Below are 19518 nucleotides of genomic sequence, written 5' to 3' on the forward strand. Positions count from 1 at the left end.
TGTGTACACATGCAAGCAAAATGGTAGAGAATGATGCATGTAATGCCGGTGAAGGGCAATACCCCATCTTTGTGTCCCTTGAGATCATTCAAGGTCTAACTTCCATTTAGACCTACCCTCCCATGCACGTACCATTTTTGTGCACTCTAATGCACCCTTCGCTTTCCTAATACCCCAAGGACCTTGACTCATGGTTGCCGCAATACCATCAGTACCACTTGATCCATCATAAATACAAGCATATGCCACACCATCAAATTGGCACCCTAATATAATAATGTTCTAATGTCTATTAGTTTTCAAACAATCATCTTTCCTTGTCATGACAATGCCCACAGCTTGGAATAATTAGTTGAGGAATAAATCAATTTTGTAAACTGTCGATATGAAGACTGCAGAGGAGGATAACATGTTAAAAACTGATACACTGTACAATGATCCACAAAGTTCTGTCATCTTTGCACATAAAATGGCGTATGTGATGGTCAAATTGTAGGATAAAATACAAAAGCACTTTTACATCCATGGTTGGTGCATGAGAAAGAAGGCTACAAATGGCACATGCCTGCTACTGATCTGCAATCCTCTAGCATAGATATCAGAAAAGATATTTCAAGATACATCGATATCATTGGCGACCTCTCTAGTCTGAAGTATAGATTAAGATAGAGTACTTGACACGCACTGAAATTTTTCCTCTATCAAGGAATAATTTGGCTCCTGTAACTAGCCAATAACCAGGCAAATCATGTGGCCCCCTGGCCATCTCCGTTGTATCCACGAACTTTAACAGCTTTGGCACCTGACCAGGGACAGGTGGACCCTCTGGATAAATGGCAGAATTAATTACTACTTGTGCAGGCTTTGCTGGTGGTCGCTGGGATGAAGAAAAAGTTGTACTCATTAGAGTACTGAAAATTCCTGATTTCTGCTGAGATGCAGGCATATGATCCCATTCAGATCTTCGAATCTTGGCCTTTGGAATCCTCGAATATAGCAACTCAAGAAAAAGTACCTTTTTGGTGCCATGCTCCTTTACTTGGAGTTGTGCACCAACTACCACAAATGCACCCGCAGGACCACCCAACCATGTTTCATTGTTCTCCACGGGTGCAGTACACACATGAGAAAAACTCTTCCACATAACAGGTTCAAAATACCTATTAAAGTCATCCTCCGGACCTTCCCACTCTTCTTGGCCACCAGCATAATCTTCCCACAGAGGTTGAAGAATCTGGGGGACAACTGAAAGGTGTTGAAGATGTATTGCCAGTCTATTGCTTTTCTTGCCTTCCAAATATAATCGAAGGCCTGTCACAGGTCGCTTCCCTATTTTAACCTGCCATTTTAAAGTAAAAGTCAATGATTAGCAACACCAAGTTTTCTCTTCAGCAAACTAAACAGATATATGAGCTTGACCCAAAACCATGCAATTTCATTTCTTTTTACAGTTATAAGATAAACTGAGGCATCCCTTACCGGTGTTGTATTGACTTGAAGCTTTGGTCCCATCAATCTAAACTGCAGTGAAGGACTTCCTTGTTGTTTTCTTGGAGGGCCAAGTGGAAGATCGCCAAAGGCTGGGGCCCATTCCTTGGGTAGTTGGAACTCCAAAAAGTAATGCAAATCCTGAATTGGTGGCTTGTCTGTCAGAAACCATAGAAATTAGCATCAAACAAGAATATACGAGACAAAAAAATGCAACAAACACGGCCTCTGCCAATCACTAGATACTCAGAAAAAAGTTTAGAAAAGACTCAACTAAATTGGAAGCAAAAAGATAACTGGCAAGATGTCATACAGCGAAGGTAGAGATTTATGGCATGACTTAGAAATCCAGTGCCCGAGACCCCATTGAGAAGAGACGTGATGGGAACAAAACTCATGGATATGACGTCAGGGAACAATGGCACTGTATGAAGCCAATCATCGTGACTTCGACACGACTCCTTCCCTCCCTTGCGCTTATAAATCAGAGTCACTCCCTACAAAATTAAGCCACATGCTACTGTAAAATGTAGACTTTAATTATAAATGTTAAATTTTGAAAATGAAAATGACGTCAATTTCCAGCTATTTCAAGCATACCATAGCACCAAAAACATGGGAAAAATTAGAATTGTGAAATGAGACTGTGAGCATACTTCACTGTCAAGTGTGATCTGATTGTTCAAAGAGTCATTGATCCACGAAAAAGACTCCCCAATCTGTGAAAAGAACAAAGCACTTACAAATGAATGACATGTGCAAAATAATGCCCGTTACATATATAGTCATATTGTCTGCAAGCAAACGGTCATTCATTAGACTAACCTTCAGCCCCCCATATTGAGTGCTGATAGTCGTGCCATTTGGCCCATCTGGAACAGGTGGGGCAAACGTCAAGCCCTCATGCGCCTGTTAAAGAAGAAATATTAGTATCCTCCAAAACATCAACAAAATAAATCGTGGCCATGTTTATGTTGCCATTCCACACAGTGCATGTGTGTGTGCGTGTGAGGGGGAGGGGGGGGAGGGGGGCGGGGGGCCGCCAACTGAGAATTTGGGTTAAATAAGGCATGAGTGAAACAATAATAGATAGAAAGATCCCTCCATTCAGCCCGCTCACTTCCACCTAACCATTGACTGGGCCCTGCTCAACCCTTTGCTCAGGCCTCCACAACCGCCCCCCTCCCCCCAAAAAACCCTCCCCAATGGCTCAGCAAGCCTAGCAAGGCTCTTCTTTACGGGATTGCACATCTGGAAATACCCCGCAACCGATGGAGAGAAAAATAACCAGATAAGTACCACAGCTAGGAAGGAAGAAGCCCATGAAGTGTTTCAAGAATCCATTGCCTATCCATATTCACATTGAATGTATTTGTCAACACGCAGGTTAGCCATAGTCAGGAAAAAGTAGTTGATACAATTTATGAGAAAATGGTATTCCCGACGATGTGGATGTGAATATTTACGAGTCAAAGAACAAACGAGGAGCAGGAATGCACTTAATGGGTCTCCCAGTGGATGACTGGTACAGCAAAGGCTGCTTCTACACCTGTCTCATAAATCCAAAGGAAGCTGTAGCGGAGATCCCATGGGACTCTCCTCAGATAGCCCGCTTTGATGAAGCTGATAAGCATGCTTTTGTCAAATATGAATCACATAACAGGAAAATTGAGTTGCTTAAACAAAGCCAAGAAATTGAAAGGCACAAAAATAGGGATGTCAGATAAACTCGTTGAAACCAATGGAGTTGGATAAAAGTCGAATAAGATGCTGTCTACCATGAAGGGGAAAGTAATGATTAGACATTTGACTGATGTAAATTTTGAGTTTTAGTATTTACTGTACTACAACACTATGTGAGCATTAGATGATAGGATTTCCGTAACTGTGCGCTACCCATAGAGGGGTTGTTGATTTCGTGATATATTTCTGATTTCATCTCATAGGCATATCTAGTACCCATAGAGGGGTTGTTGATTTCGTGATGTATTTCTTATTTCATCTCACGTTTGACCAAAAGGGCCAAGCAAGACTCAAAAGAGTAGAGAGATTTTGACAAAAATACCTATCTTTCTCAAATGGCGTACAGTCAGTGTCTATCGTAAGGTACAGCCCTCCATATCTATGACCATAGTAAGATGAAGAGAGGCCATAGAGTGTCAACAATCTCTTCACAAATGATGTACAATTTTGAAACTCACTACGTCAATCTTCCCAATGTACAACCCTCTATAACGACCGTAGTGTGAACGATACTCTTCAAACATTGCCAAAAGTGCCACTAAAGTATACATTTGGACATCCTACTCTTGAGAATTGTTGGAAATACTGTAGTACTTAAGGCAGTGGAGAATGTGTGGCTCAGGAGATTGATGGCAGATCTTCGTCATCGTTTGCAGCCATCTACTCCCAGACTCTTATGTCAAAAAGAGAGGTTACATGCAAGAGAGATCAGTTTGATTTACTGCCCTACACATCAAAACGTTGCAGATTTTTTCACCGAGACCCTATCCGGAAGAAAGTTTGAAGCTTTCTGCAGAGATTTGGGCTTACTTCCGTTTGGTGATTGAGATCATTCCTTCTTCACCAAGACAGTGTCACTGCAAGTAAGTGTTGAAAATATTGTAATACTTAGGGCAGTGGCCAGTGTATTAGTTAGTTAGGAGGGTTAGGGGCACTTTCTAAGGTTTTTTTTCCTAACCACAATTCGTGGTTGAGTGAGTAGTTGAGTGAGTTTTAATTCACCCTAGGCTTTACCTAGGGTTTTAGGATTTTATCATGTTGATTGCACTCTTGTTTCTAATTCTTACAGCTTCAATTTAGAATTGCTCCTCGGTTTTGCTCCCTCGACCATCTCTACTTCTCACAAGAATCTGTAAATGATTCTGAACATGCACTCAATCACAGGTTAGGTAAGGCCTATACCCTGCAACATTAGCGAGGACCACATGGGGGAAGCTTGAAAATCTCTCTCTATCCTAAGCCCAACGAAAGTTCTCTATAGCAAACAACAACATCTCATGTTGTTCTTGCAAAAAGTCAGAAGCAGCTCAAACCTTGATGTTCAAGCCCAAAGGTCCATGGAACCTTAAGGCTGAAAACCATACATTATATCAATGGACTCAACTCAGTGGTTGTATTTTGCACTATTATCTGTAAATTCGGCCATTGGAGGATACTCATCCCAATCAGATTGCTTACAAGAGACATAAGCATGAAGCATGTCTTCGAGAATTCGATTCACTCGCTTTGTTCGACCATCGGTCTCTGGATGATCGGCTGAACTCATGCTCAGCTTTGTGTCCAACTTCCTGAACACCTCACGCCAGAAGTGAAGTGAAAATTTATGATCGCGATCACTAACAATCTCAGCTGGCAACCCACAAAGACTAAATAACTTCTCCACAAACATCTGGGCTAGTTGTGGCAGAATTATTGTAGTCACTATTAGTTTTGGCCATCTTGGTCAGACGATCTATAACTACGCAGATACATCGTGCTGTTTCTGAGTACAACGTAGCCCAGCTATGAAATCCACGGAGATACTTTCCTACTTGTTATCAGGGATCTCAAAAGGATGTAGCATGTCACCCTGTCTAAGGCGTTCCACCTTATTGACTTGTTATTGCTGACATTCTCAAACATACCGTTCACAGTCCGCATCTTTGGCCAATAGAAACCTTTTCTAACCAAAGTCAATGTCCGTTGGATCCCAGGACGTCCAGCAGAAGGGTCGCCATGGCATTCATGAAGGACTTTCTTCCTCGTGTCTTGAACATTTGGTACACAAACCTTGCCTTTTCGGAATAAAAGCCCATTCTGAATAGAGTACTGATCCATCTGCACACCACTCTCCACCCCTTTCTAAAAAGGGGCGGCATACAAGTAGACCAGCTTTCACGCTTTTAGGAAAGTTCTAAAAGGGATGAGTCACACCTCATCCTAGTTTTTTAATTTAGAAGAAGGTGAAAGTGAGCTACTTTCCACCTTTTAGCAAAGTGAAAGGTGGGTATGCAGCTGACAGTAGGTCTTGCATGTCAGTGTGTGTCCACCCATGCCCCATAAATCAAGGCATGCCATTACTTTCCAAGAAGGCAAGCCTACAAAGAGCAATGCATGACAACTGTTTTTACGAATGGACACTTCCAGTCCCATATGTCAATGCTACCCACACATACAAAGCTTGCACACTTGCACACATCTATTGCATGCATACTGCCGATTGTCGAAAAGAGGCATGTAGAAGCCACACAATGCTTGCATGAGGCACAAATCACCCCTCTTGAGGCACACACATGGCAACTCAGCCACATGCAGCCTCACACATGTCCATGCATGAGGATTCTGGAAATGCCAGCTTTAATGTATGCCTTATGCAAGCTTGCCACATGGCATGCATGCAAGGTAGGACACTTGCATGTCAACTTAGGCATTCTCTTGTTCCAAAAACTCCAAATATGGAGACAAATTAGGTGACCAGCAAAGACTAGCCGATTCCAGCCGAATTAGCCCCATCTAAAGCATCATTGCAGCGTGATAACACTCCAGCATGTGTGCCATCATCAGCTGCACACAATAGCAGCCTGAAAAGAGCCCTGCAAAGACTAGCTGATTGCAGCCAAATGAGCCCCACCTACATGATTGCAGCTTGAAAACAGGCGATTTCTGGTCCAGCCTGTGCGCCATCATCAGCTGCACACAATAGCAGGCTGAAAACAGCCCTATCCTGCTGCCATAGCGTACAGGAATCACAAAGACGGCCCTGCAGCATCAAAATTCGTCCCAAAACAGGCTAACGATCAGCTGTTACAGCTGTTTAACAGCATGGAGCATATCTTCCATTCAAATTGCAGCAATATCGCCTCTGTTCTAGCCATCAACAAACCTCCAAGCAGCATCATGCTGGCTCTCAGTGAAACCCCTCTACTGTAGGCAATATCTAGAGACAAAAAACTAGTAACCTCGCTACTAGCAGTCCCTTGCTATTTCTAAAGGAAATACGCAGCAAATCAGACAGGAAGAGGAGCGAGCAGATTTGACATCACCACGCTCAAATCCATGGCATTTAAAAGTCCTGATTCTAGTTCTCATCCGCCCAACTGTTCAGAATCACACCCCTAACAAGAAGGAAAACAGAAGCCATCAGCCTTGGCACCAAAAAACCACCACTCCTTGGACAATTCCTCATCAACCAAGAGGGCCCGATTGGATCTGAAGACTACAAGAGCCTCCAAAGCCTATCAGAAGGCCATGCAGCAGTAGGAGGAAGTGCAGTAGAAGGATCCAGAAGATTGCCTACAAGGGAGCAGCTTTGTGCTGTCCACGTTGTACTCGAGTGAGGGCATATTTTGTATCTGTCCATTTTAGAACATCTAGTGTATCTTTATCTCTTTGGTACTGTGTGTATACTTCAGCAATACTTGTCTGCAGTTAAGAGCGAGATTTGATTAATGCATTGTTGGATTCATGGGCGTGCTGCCCAAATGTTGGCAGCAAGCAACGTCCATCTCTTATTCTAACAGGTGCTGCCCGGGATGCTCTTTGGAGAGCTTCTAAGCCCTTTGTACACCGATACACGACGTTACTATGCCTCCTCCCCCACTCAGTGCTGACCACTCATACCTAGCCTTCAGCATCTTGGCCACTATGCCAGCCAGGGAGAGCCCCTTCCACACCCACCCGTGGCCAGATCCATTCTGACCATGCTCTTGATCCTGTCTATGTGAGCCACAGCCCGTGAGCTTCCGACTTCACTTGGAGATGATGCGGACCTCACATGTGCCTCGAACACCCTTGTCTCACTGGTACATGATGCTGCTATTGGATCTTTCCCTACGACTCGATCTGTTTCACATGTCATAGTTGGGAAGATGCCTAAAAATTCTTGGTTCGATGACGAGTGCAAAGAGTTGAGATCTCACCTCACATGTGGGTGAGCCTTGGGCCACATGGCAACACACGAGGCATAGCAGATCTCACGGCGATTGACACGCCACAAGAGGCAAGCTTTCCCCACACGCAGGATGGATGAGGTGATCCGATCATTTCAGGGGGGAGATGTGGGGGCTTCTATCTGAGGAGAAGTCGCCTATTTCAATCACAGATCCAGATGTCTAGACCACATATGCAAGCTCACTTAATGACGTCCCGATGTAGGCACCACTTGACATGTCCTCGATGCCCAGGCCCACTACATGTCACTTGTTCACTGCAGAGAATGTACAGAGTTACACTCCGTCCACTCCATAACATGAGAGGTCAGGATCACCAGGGACTACGGACTGAACATTTTGCACATGGGTAGGAGGTACTGGCTCCGATTTTAGCGTAGATGTTCGGCTTCCCACCGGCTTGGAGCACTACCACCATTGTACCGATACACTAAGTAGGGGATCGCGTGGACACTAGAAACTACCGCACTCTCATGATGGTCACTCTGGCCAAGACCTGCAGGTCGGTATTAAAGAGGGAGATCAGTGGCTATACAGAAGCACATGGGCAGTGGGCCATTGGGCAAGCGGGATTTCAGAGACAGCACTCCACCCTAGATCACATCCTCACCTTGCAAGCTATCATTGAGGAGCAAGGTCGAGGCACCAGAAAGTCTACGCTTGCTTTGTAGACTTCTGAAATGCCTTCGACACTGTCCCATGATCCCGTATGACCAAGAGAAGTTAGGAGATGCTCACTTTTTTCAGAGATTTTTTGTTATACATCCCAAGTATTTGATTAACGAATCACTAACCTACCTGAAAAAAGTAGGGCCTTAGTGGATTCTCCACCTTGTTTGTTACTGGATACGTTTGGATTAGGTTAATGCCACTAGCATTCAGCGTCAATATCATTCCCACCTGCACTTCAGAAAGCAAACTGTATTTGCCTTTTTTACAAGGATGCCCCCTTTCACCTACTCTAGGTTGATGAGATCACATCCTTTATCCACTACTTAGGATGTGAAGGATTACTATTAGCTGACTTGATGATATAGATACTGCTATATGCGGTTGACATGGTCCTCATATCATCTTCAGCAGAGGGATTGCAAAGACATCTGAAGGCCCTGGAGTTGTTTTGCAGAGAGAGATTTAACCTTGGAAAGACCAAGGTTATGATTTTCAACAACACATGTGTTGTGTTGCACCGAGAGAGCTTCACTTACCGAGGAGAGCCAATGGAGATAGTGCAGCCCTACACATATTTGGGGGCACTCTTCGCAAGGCCAATTGCCAAGATGGTTCATGTAGCCAAGGCACAACTCCCATGAGGACAGGAAGCTTTAGAGACAATGCTTTCAGGAACACTTTAAAAATCCACCGACGAAGGGCTGGCTTTTCAACACCCTAGTGAGGCCAACTACCATGTATGCAGCACTTTTTTGGGAGTGTGATCTTTCAACGACAAATTGGAGAAGATTTGAGTAACTCCAAGTGATCATTCAGTCTAGGATGATTCGGAGTAAGCCCTTAGTCCCTCACCAGATAGTATAGGCAGAGTTCACCATGACACTGCTTCAGATTGATGCCATCTTTCAAAAAATGACTTTCCTCCACAAAGTTTAGGCCTTACTCACTAGGAACTACCGAGCTTGGCACTAGAATCATCCAGACGGCTAGCAGAAAACGAGGTCAACACTCCATGGTATGCACGCATGCCCACATGGTTTGCCGACCAAGGTATTCAGATGGACCAACTTCCTTCCTTTCAGTACAGCATGCACGCACCGACCAAGGTATTCAGATGGACCAACTTCCTTCCTTTCAGTACAGCATGCACGCACCGCCCCACGTGATGAGATTAATCGCATGATACGGTTAGATTGCCTCTAGCTCTATACATCTCGGACTTGGGAAGGGACCAAGAGTTCCTTACCAAGATCTATCGCGACCACTTCCTAAGAGTATCGGAGAACGGTCTCATCATCTAGCCTCGCTACCCAGAGGACAAGAAAGTTTCACATGCATTAAGAATAGCCATTGGTCAGATGCAGGTCTCGTCCCATCAACTACAGATTGAGGCAAGGCAAGCCGCAAGCACACCCAGAGAGCAACGGATCTACATGCTACGATGGGGGAGATTGAAACAAAGGAGCACTTCTAATGTGTCTTCCCAGTCTACCATGAGGTCCAAGGCGATATCACTGCCTCTTTTAGGAGGGGCACGACTTTGGCTCACATTCAAGGTTGATGCACATCCACGAGCATGTCTCTGTTGGACTCTATCTAATTGAGATGTGATGGCATAAAGAGACTCTATTGAGACAGAGCAGATAGCAACACGAGGTGGCCGCACCACTGAAGGCTGAGGTAGACCAAGCACGACGACATGTCACCGATTTCTACGCATTTGAGTCAACTCCAGGACATAATGGGATGGAGGACGAGGAGCTAGCTTACATGAGGGCAAGGAGAGAGACGGCACGATGCTGCCAAGCCACAGACGAAGAGACCACATACAACACAGAAAGTGACCAGCGCACGCAAGATCGAGGTTTGGTCTATCACAGCTCTCCTTAAAGGGGACCGCCAAAGACGAGGAATCACTCTTAACATAGCCCATCGAATATAGAGGTCGCCGAGACAATGTCCTCTGGCACAGCGAGAGAGAGCTCAACAAACAAATCAGCAACAGTTGAGAGAAATCAGCTGGAAATCAAATCGTCTTTGCTTCCTGCAGCCTGCCAACCTGCCTGCAACTCAGAAAGTACCAAAAACGAACTGATTTGAAGGCTCTTGGCAAAAACGAATTTCGTTTTTGAGCTTCTAGCAGCCCTGGCAACCCACCAACAACCCATAGACTGCCCTGGTAGTCAAAAATCAGCAAGGCGATGTGATAAAATAGCCCTAGAGCACTTTCCCCGCTTGTGACTTGCCTCTCCCTGTTCTTCTGTGGTCCTGAAAACAGCCCTGAAAGCAACTTTCGACTTTTCTGCTTGCTTTCTGACCTCCTGCATGCCAAACATGTGTCATGTGCTGATTTTAGAGTCCCATGCCATGTTAGAAACATGGTGAAGGGAGATAGAGAGAGAGAGAGTTAGGTGTGAGAAAATGATGCTCAAATGAAGACATGAAGAAAGGCTTTCATTCATTCATCAAGTGTGACAAGATAAGTGAAGTACAAGCCTTATATAGGCTACTCACTCACACACTAGCACCTAGTGCATATGGGATAAGTCCCATGATGACACGTGGCACTCAACATGACTCACACGCATAGACTAGTACTAGATCACCTAGTACTACACACCAACTCTTCACACCAACACACTCTTTGGCTATGATATCCAGGGTTGTTAAGACACTCGTGTCTTATGGTAAGACACTTAAGACATGTTTAGACACACTCTAAATTTTTTATAAATTTTTAAAGCCCTAAAATTTCAGCGTTTTGGAACCTTAGACTTTGCAAATAGCATTTTCGTTTCGTGACTCGTCGTCTGGACTCCGTACATGCCGTCCATACCACGGTGCCCCGTACGCTTTTTTGCCTCTCCCGTACGGCTGCTGAAGATTCGCCGTACATTGTACGAACCTACCGTACGGATTTGCCGTACCCTGTACGGATTCGCCGTACATTGTACGGACCTGTCGTACCCTGTACGGATTTACCGTACGTTCAATCCTGCTGCTGGTTTGGGTGACGCGCATCAACGTTGGAGCTCAGCCTGCCTTCAGGTTCACGTTGTGCATCGTTTGCTTCTTTTATCTAGTTATATAGTGCTGTTTTTGAAGGCCTTGAAGGCTCCACTCTGCATCTTGCTTTCTCCTTTCCCAAAAAATTGGGGCAATTATGGGCTGAAAGCCCTAAGAAAGTTGGCCCCCTTCTGGGCTTGTTTCAGATAAGAGCCTGCTAATATAACAGTAAATTTAAAGGGGGCAAAGTATGGGCTGAAAGCCCTAATTAATTTGGCCTCCTTGGGGCTGCATAGCACCATACTAGCATTGCTTATGCCTTATGCATGAGACTTGTTACTACTTAATGCTTGAGCCTTGAAGCTTCTATTGCAGCTTGCTTGGCATGTGCATTTCTCAACACAATTAGTCTATAGATTGCAGTTTGCTTGCTTGTTCTACTTCTCCCAAAATTTATATTGAATTATGCTCGTGTGCATGCCAACATGACAGGTCGCAGGTCATAGCAGCAGAGAATTACAGCATAGCAGCAAAGATTTACCATGCCTAAACCTCCAAATCCACTTTAAGGGATCCATACCACTATGATTAACCCCGCTGTGGCAACGGGGTCAGGAAACAAAGCAATTATTGTGGCGAGCCTTTTGTGAGCTCAGCGACACATCTTATTCTCCATGTGTCTGGACTTGGTGGTAGGGGAATTGGTGGATGTACTTCTGTTCCTTTTGAGATTGCGCAGAAAGTTATCAGAGATCATCCAAAACTTTGTGGTGGACCTAGTACCATGCCTGCTCCCTTGCAGGATGAGGATTTGTTGGGGCCTGAGTCTCACACTATCAACCTTGATGATGCTATGGATAGTGACTCTAGTGCTATTGGTTCCTCTCATGTAGAGAAGAGGGCTAGGAAAGAGGACATTGCTTTTGCTACATCCTCACCACCATCCACCACTATGGCTACTTCGAAAAAGAACCAGGGGACTTTATCAGGTGCATTGTCCACACAGTCTTGGCAAAAAGAGCGGCAACGTTTGGCAGATATTGAAATTGGAAGGACTGTGATTGAATGCAATTTTGCTTTCAATGTCCTACAAACACCACAGTGGAAGAGGATGATCAAGGCAATGGCAGAGTTTCCTTCCATTGTATGGACTCCTTGTGCTTCACATTGCCTAGACCTTCTCATGGAGGACATCGGTCGGCTCCCTTGGATTGCTAGTGTGATGCAGACTGCTAGTACCATTGCAGCCTTCTTTAAGAAGAAGCCCAAGGCCTTGGCCATATTCAAGGAGCATAGCAACTTGGAAATTGTCCGGCCATCGAAGACACGCTTTGCATACATGCACATTGTTTTGGAGCGCCTTCTTGCAGTGCATGCAGCTCTTCAACAAATAGTGGTGTCTCGGATGTGGTTAGAGTGGCCTAACTCTACCAGGTCAGAGAGCATGACAGTATAGAGGATGTGCTTGGATCACTCACTTTGGACTGACATGGAGTCCATAGTGAAAGCTCTCCATCCTTTATTCGATGTCTTGCGGGTGACTGATATGGAGGGAAGTACTCTTGGCTTGGTCCATCATTTCATGGAGCAGTTGCGTGTTTCGCTGAGTACATGTAACTCCCTCGCACCTGAGAGGTAAGGTTGGTCTATGTCCATTATATTAATAAGTAATGAATCATCACTTATCATACATCCATTGTCAATGTTCATTATAATTTACAAATTATGTTGATATGTAGATTGGACGAAATAAGGTCTCTAGTGGATATGAGATGGCAGTTCAGGCGTAGCCCAACAATCGGCTTGCAACACTTTTGCATCCACTGTTTAAGTCAGCTGATTTATTCAATAAGCCAGAGTTAGTGGCGGATAGAGATGCCTACACAGGGAGGGTTTTTTCAGAGAATGAGCAATTGGAGCTAGACTTGGAGCTTTCTCAGTATCAGAATAGTGTGGGTGTTTCCTTCTCTAGACCCACATCTAGAAGGAAAGAGATTTGTGTGAAGCCAATTGAGTAGTAGGAGACATATGGCTACTCCACTCCTCAAGTGCGGAAGTTGGCTCTCCGGATTTTATCTCAGGTGAGAGCTGAGACATATATCTTTGGCATTTGCTATTCCTAGTTTGGTAAACTGTAAATGTAGATGATGATTGATCTTGATTCTCACTCCTTTAATCTTGATTTGTAAATGCCAATCGGGATATGGAACCAAAAGGAATGTGCAGCAAGAGCATGCAAGAGGAACTGGAGCTCCTCCTCTTTGATCCATACGAAAATAAGGAACAAGTTAAGCACAAGGCAACTCGGGCGCTTAGTATACTGCCGTGCAAACTTGAGGCTTATACGAAAGCTTAAAAACTTGGCAGGTCCAATGCAGGTAACATTGGTAGCTTGAGTCTATTGTAACATGTTCTATCATCTATGATTTCGATTCTAAATATATTTAGGAAATTGAAATCATAACAATGAACATTGAACATATGCTTCTAAATGTTGTTGCAGGTGGATCCTACAAGCATTGACATAACCAAGTTGCCTACTTATGCTAGAGTTCAAGCTGATGAGGAGGAGATATATGCACAGCTACATAGAGAGCTAGAGACCATAGATAGACGAGTCACTCGTTCACGTCATAGATCAGCCATTGCTATTCCAGCACAGAGGGACACAGGTGAGGGCAGGGGCAGAGGCAGAGGCAGAGTTAGAGGCAGGAGTGGTGGAAGAGGAGCACGAGGTCGTGGTTGTGCCATCCGACGTGGCCATGGGAGAGCCATGGCTATGGCCAGTACCCGTCAGATACACCTATTGTTGGAAAGGTCACCTCCCCATCTGTAAGCCCCCATATGAGGAGAGCATGGGGGAGGGAGACCTAGGGCAAAAGATGCCCAGAGAAGAAAGAGAGAGGGGACTGCCACATGGGCAGCACCTCACAAGAGAAGATAGTCTGGGACAGATTGCGAAGGATCTAGGACATGGAGGCGCACTGTTTGCAGAGGCGCAGATATGGCAGGGTGTGCAGGCCCAGATCTGCAGCAGGAACTGTGGGTGTCAGTGGGCAGGAGACGGGCCTTCTATAGGCTGGATATATGCTTTGAAAGGAGGGCCAAAGCCCTAGTATTGTGGGCCAAGGACCCTTGTAATGAGAGCCCTTTAAGGGCGGTTTTTTCCAAGCAGACTGGTCGGTTTTCAGACAGACTGAGTCGGCCAGATTAGGGCTGAACAGTCGGTTTTTTGGTGCAGGCCTTGGGGCCTATATAAAGAGGCCATTTAGCCTCATTTCATCATCACTTGCAGCAGCAGATCCAGAGCAGAAAGGAGCAGCAGGTAGCCACCCTCTGGACCTACATTCAGGAGGATAGAGAGGTGCTAGCAGGGCTGCAGACTTAGCCAGGAAGCTGCCCACCTAGGCTGGTTCCCAGACAGCAAGGTGGAGAGGATCATCCTAGACGGAAAGTTTACTTACGCTCGAGGTGGAGCACGCGGACTCTAGTCTAGAGATAGCCAGCAAATAGGAGGACTTTGTGGTAAGATCAGAGGACCACACCATTAGTGGGACTCTGGATCTGTCTCTCTTGTATTGTGTCCATAGTTGTGGACGGAAATATATATTTGGTGGTTTCTCTATCTGATTGGTTCATTGTCTATTGATGAGTCTGCACACCTATTGAATGCACATAAGTAAAGAAATTTGTGATTCCACACCCACACTGCACACTGTGTGAGCTCCTGGGCATTATTTCCGCTGCGTGTACCCTCTGTTGGGTATTTTTCTAACACCTATGCGGTCTACCTTGGATGAGGAGGAGGGGGAGGAGGAGGAGGTGCCTGAGGAGCCACAGTATGATAGTGAGGGTAACACTATCAATGATGGTGACTTTGGATCCAGCAGTGGCAGTGACCTAGCAGATTCAGACTAGGATGAGTCTTGAGAGACTTGACTCTTGAGATTCAAAAGTTTCCCATTCAGTTATATGTATGAGGATTCAGATTTCATTCATGTCGCATGTGACTACTAGATTGTTGGCATTGGCCGAGTTATTTATGACATATGTTTAAACTTTATTGATCTATGATGATTGACTATCATCTATGTAGCCCTCTAGGCTCTTTTTAAGTTATAATTTGGAATTTTGAATATCAAATTGTGGTTTGCACTTTAAACCTTAAAGTTGTGAGTCATGACTTGCAAGCCCATGTGTCTTGACTCTTAACTACTCTTAACTTTTAACTTTTAAGTCTCGAGTCTTGACTTTTAACTTGCAAGAAGTTCCGAGTCCGGAGTTTTGGCATTTAACTTTTAAGTCTTAATTGACAAGTGAGAAGTCTTCACTCTTAACTACATTGTACTTCTAAAATGTTAAAACTAGCACCTAGTCATGCTACCAAGTTGTACTTATACATACTTATATTTTTAAATTTAATATTTATTTAATATTATTATAACTGAAAAAAGTGTCTTACGTGTCTTATCTTTAAGACACTTTAGACACTTGTGTCTAAAGCGTGTCTAACGTATCGTGTCTTAACGTGTCTTACAACCATGATGATATCTCCAACACCCCACTTCAGAGCAAAGAGTGTGAGACCCAGCACGCAAAGAGTAGACCAATCCCCCCTCCACCGCAATACTGCAAAGAGCAAGTCCAACAATCCAACACCTCCCCTGTGATAGTGACTTCTCAGTCAGCTTGCGACCGGCAAGGGCAAACCATCACTCGTCATCCCCCCTTACTCTGAACTGGGTGGTCGATACCATCAACAAAAGTAAAACACAATACAATCATTGTTTGGGGACAACCCAGGGAAGAGGACCTCTTATTGACTCCAAATACATTCAATTTAGAGGGACTACTCAAGGCTGAGAACCTTTATGTGACTCAACACACACACACATAGCATAGGGGCCTAGAAAGCCCAACCTTGGTCAAATGGATCCTCGTCATCAAGAGAGAGGCCATGAACAGACCTTCTCGAAGCAATTCCAATGCCATAGCTGTTACCTGCGAGCCTCCAAGTGCTGCGAATTCATCAGCCTCTGCATTTCGGAGGTTTTATTGCTGCTGTGTGCCTTTTGGAGCACCCCAAACCTTCGAATCTCTGCTGCAGCACCTCGAAGTTGTCTTTGCTGAGCCACCTTGCAGATTTTGAGATCATCCTTAGCCGTCTTGCACACGTGAGGGCTCCTACAGCATTTGTGACTCATTTTAGGGTTGCTGCTGCATTTTTGGGACTGATCCTAGCCTCCAGCTCATCTACAACAGTCGGTTTGCATATTGGAGGCCTGGCTTCATTTTGGCATACTTGAGAGAGCCGCCTGATCAGTTTCGGACCTGCTACAGCATTCAGAGCTGTTCCAGGGAGCCGCTTTTCACTTTGGAGCTGTCCTGCTTCATTTTGAGGTGTAACCTTGCTGCTTTTTCATTAGGATTTGCCTTTCCAGACACCCTCTTGATGCGTTTTGATCAGGGTTTACATTCTAAAGTGTAACTGGCCTCTAATCACTCAAAGGGCAGTGGAACTAAACCTTTAATCACTTCAGCACTTATTTACAGCTCACAAAGCATATATCACAACCATTAACCATTGTATGATCACCATTTGGCATTTACCCATTTGTTCACAAACAAAACCACTGAAAAAGGGATGGAGGCTAGAATGCCCCTGCTCAACAGACATAGACAAGTGCACCCGATTGGCCCCAAACACCGTGGCGCCCCTTTCGGTATTTCTTTATATTTCACAGTGAAATGATTACAAGTTGCATCTGGGAGACCTTCCCTGCAACTGAGCACGCAGCCCCAGTTCACTAAGCCTTCGCAAGGCTTTCAAGCATAGAACACCATCACATAAGTGCACTTAACCCATAGGCTCAACCCAAAGGCATTCTCTTTTCCGAGTGCAATTCCATTGGCTGTCCAGATGCAATCACACAGCACCCCAGCTGCACTCTCTTTCAATGGTTTTCAGATCGCATTCACAAAGCTTTTCAAAGCTCCAAAATAAAATCAGCAAAGTACCCAACCAAAGAATGACTCATGTAGCAGTGCTTGGGCACCTGTGAGCCAAGAAAGAGGCGGCACACGAGGCCAACCAATAGCTTATGGCAAAAAGAAATTGCAGTAGCAAAATCACAACTCACCAAGCCCTGAAAACTCGAACCAAGTCCTCAATCGCCAAGAGGACATAGTAGCCAATGCCCAATTGCATTCTCAGCCAAAGAGGAGTGCAAAGGCATGAAGAAAGAGCATTTACAAGAGCCGACCAGCAAGAATTCCACTGAAAAATGCGAAAAGAAGCACTTCTGTCGCGAAGAAGTGGGAGTTCTTGGGCTCAAAAGAAGCGTGCTTCAAAGAGAAATGCATTGAGAAGGTTTTGGAGAAGTTTCATCGCCGGAAAGTCCTCCAAAACTGAGAAAAACCAGTCAACCAGCGCGTGGGACCACTCGAAATTCAACAGAAAGCTGTAGCTTTGCAAGAGGAGAGGCCCAGGAGGCGGTAGAAGAAAAAAGGTCCAGAAAAAGCCACTTTTGCAAATTCGACCAGCAAAAGAAGTGCTCAGCTCTGCCCGTTCTACCAAACGCACGGAGGAAAAAGCATATCACTATGAAGGGGAGGCAGAGGGGAAGCCATCGGGCCAAACAGAAGTCGAGGAATCCAAACGGGTGAGGAGTTATGAAGAAAAACGGAATTCAGCTTAAGGAGGCTGAAAAACCAGTCCAAAATCTCAACAAAGGGAGAAGATGAGAGAGAAAACCACACGTGTGAAGTTTAGAAGGCCCAGGAAGGTCCAGGAATGGCAAAGGAGCATGTAGAAGGCACTAGAGCCACCTGGAACTCTAGGGGGGCCACTGAAGGTACATGGCCCTCTAGGGGGCCCATTAAAAATGCCACATCATGATTTCCTAACAACCACTCTTTTAATTCCTTGGAATGCCTTTGGGCCTAGGGATTAATTACGCTTATGTGCTAGGCACCATGCCGCGTTTAATTACACATTATTAAGCCCACGCTTGGACTTTTGAAACCAAAGTTGTCACGGTCTTGTAGTACATTAAAGTACTTAGAATTTCACGCCCCCGTGACATACCCCTCTCTTGAAATAGCAAACCACAGTTTGCTGCCCCAAAACACAGGAGCGAGCATGAAATATAGCATAAAAGAGTATACAAGAAAGCCGCAGCTATAGTATACAGAGACACTAAAAATACGGCTAGGAGAGGCATGCATCCATCCATATATACTGCTCAAAATCTATGTGATCCTCGGCGATCAATAGTCAAGATGCATCAATATCATGAAGTCTCACAGCAGAAATACTGTCAGCTCAGTATCTCGGATGAAACATACAGTGTCATCAAGCGACCTCATGAAATCACAGTGAGCCCGTCTGTACTGAGGGAGTGGAGGTGCTACCCCCTCTCGAACATCAGGTAATGCTCCAGACGCTCGCTCTGCTGAACTACCTGTAGGAGCCCGGGCCGCAGTCGGCTCTAATTGGAAAGCATCAAGGTAAAAGCTGCAATATCCCAGGTGAATCTGCCAGTTCACCTTCGTCGTCCATCCATTTCGCATCAAGTGATGGGTAATTTTGAAATTTTACCAAGTAGCGACGGATAACTTTACCCTTGAGCTTTCTATCTCTGAGTGCCAGAATCTGCTCTGGGACCAGAAGTTCATCCTGTTCTTCCACTTCAGGATGCACCTCATCAGGTACATCCTCGGGAATATCTCCATGATATTGCTTTAATAAGCTCACATGAAAGGCATTATGTATCTTCCAATGCCGAGGCAACTTCAGCCTGTAAGCTACCTCGTTTATCTTTTCAGAAACCTGGAAAGGACCATAGTAACGCATGTTCAGCTTTGTGTACAACCTTTCCTTGCCTTTCTTATTTTTCAGCCTTGCCTTCTGAAAACGCAGCAAAACCCAATCACCTTCTGTGAATACCAATTCCCTGCGGTGCTTATCTGCTGCTCTTTTCTGCTTGTCTTGACTTCTTTGCAAGGCATATTTGATCTTCTTGTAAGCCTCTTCAAGGCTTTCCACAAAACGATCAGCTTCGAAGATTTTCTCTTTTGTATGCAAAATGGGAGGTATCTTCCTGGCACCTTCCACTATTTCAAAAGGTGCTTTATCTGTGGATGTGTGCACCGTATTATTGTAAGCATATTCCAGCAAAGGCAAATAATGCTCCCATTTGCTTGTGTGGTCTGAGACATAGCATTTAAACATATCCAAGATGGTAGAGTTTTCCTGCTCCGATTGTCCATCAGATTGAGGGTGAAAAGATGACGAAAAATTCAGCGTAGTGTCCATATTTTCAAACAGTCCTCTCCAAAAGAGGCTGGTCATCCTCCGATCTCTATCACTGATTATGGATTCAGGCATCCCATGATACTT

General features: G+C 44.9%; 1 protein-coding gene across 2 annotated transcripts in view; it reads right to left on the bottom strand.

Annotated features, from left to right (window-relative positions):
• Positions 1-475: 475 nt before the first annotated feature.
• LOC147901533 (MACPF domain-containing protein At4g24290-like) overlaps positions 476-19518 on the bottom strand; it is a 74604-nt gene continuing 55561 nt past the window's right edge. For both annotated transcript variants that reach the window (XM_087374502.1, XM_087374501.1), the window contains 5 exons: positions 2314-2397; positions 2145-2207; positions 1802-1985; positions 1480-1646; positions 476-1339 (listed from right to left, as the gene is read on the bottom strand). In XM_087374502.1, the coding sequence (XP_087230628.1) occupies positions 644-1339; positions 1480-1646; positions 1802-1985; positions 2145-2207; positions 2314-2397 (1194 nt within the window). In that variant the 3' untranslated portion in view covers positions 476-643. The remainder of the gene's footprint in view (positions 1340-1479; positions 1647-1801; positions 1986-2144; positions 2208-2313; positions 2398-19518) is intronic.

The sequence above is a fragment of the Dipteris shenzhenensis genome, chromosome 5 (assembly GCF_047967505.1).
Source record: "Dipteris shenzhenensis isolate YYH24624 ecotype China chromosome 5, Dip_SZ_1.0, whole genome shotgun sequence".
In the NCBI taxonomy this organism is placed as follows: Eukaryota; Viridiplantae; Streptophyta; class Polypodiopsida; order Gleicheniales; family Dipteridaceae; genus Dipteris; species Dipteris shenzhenensis.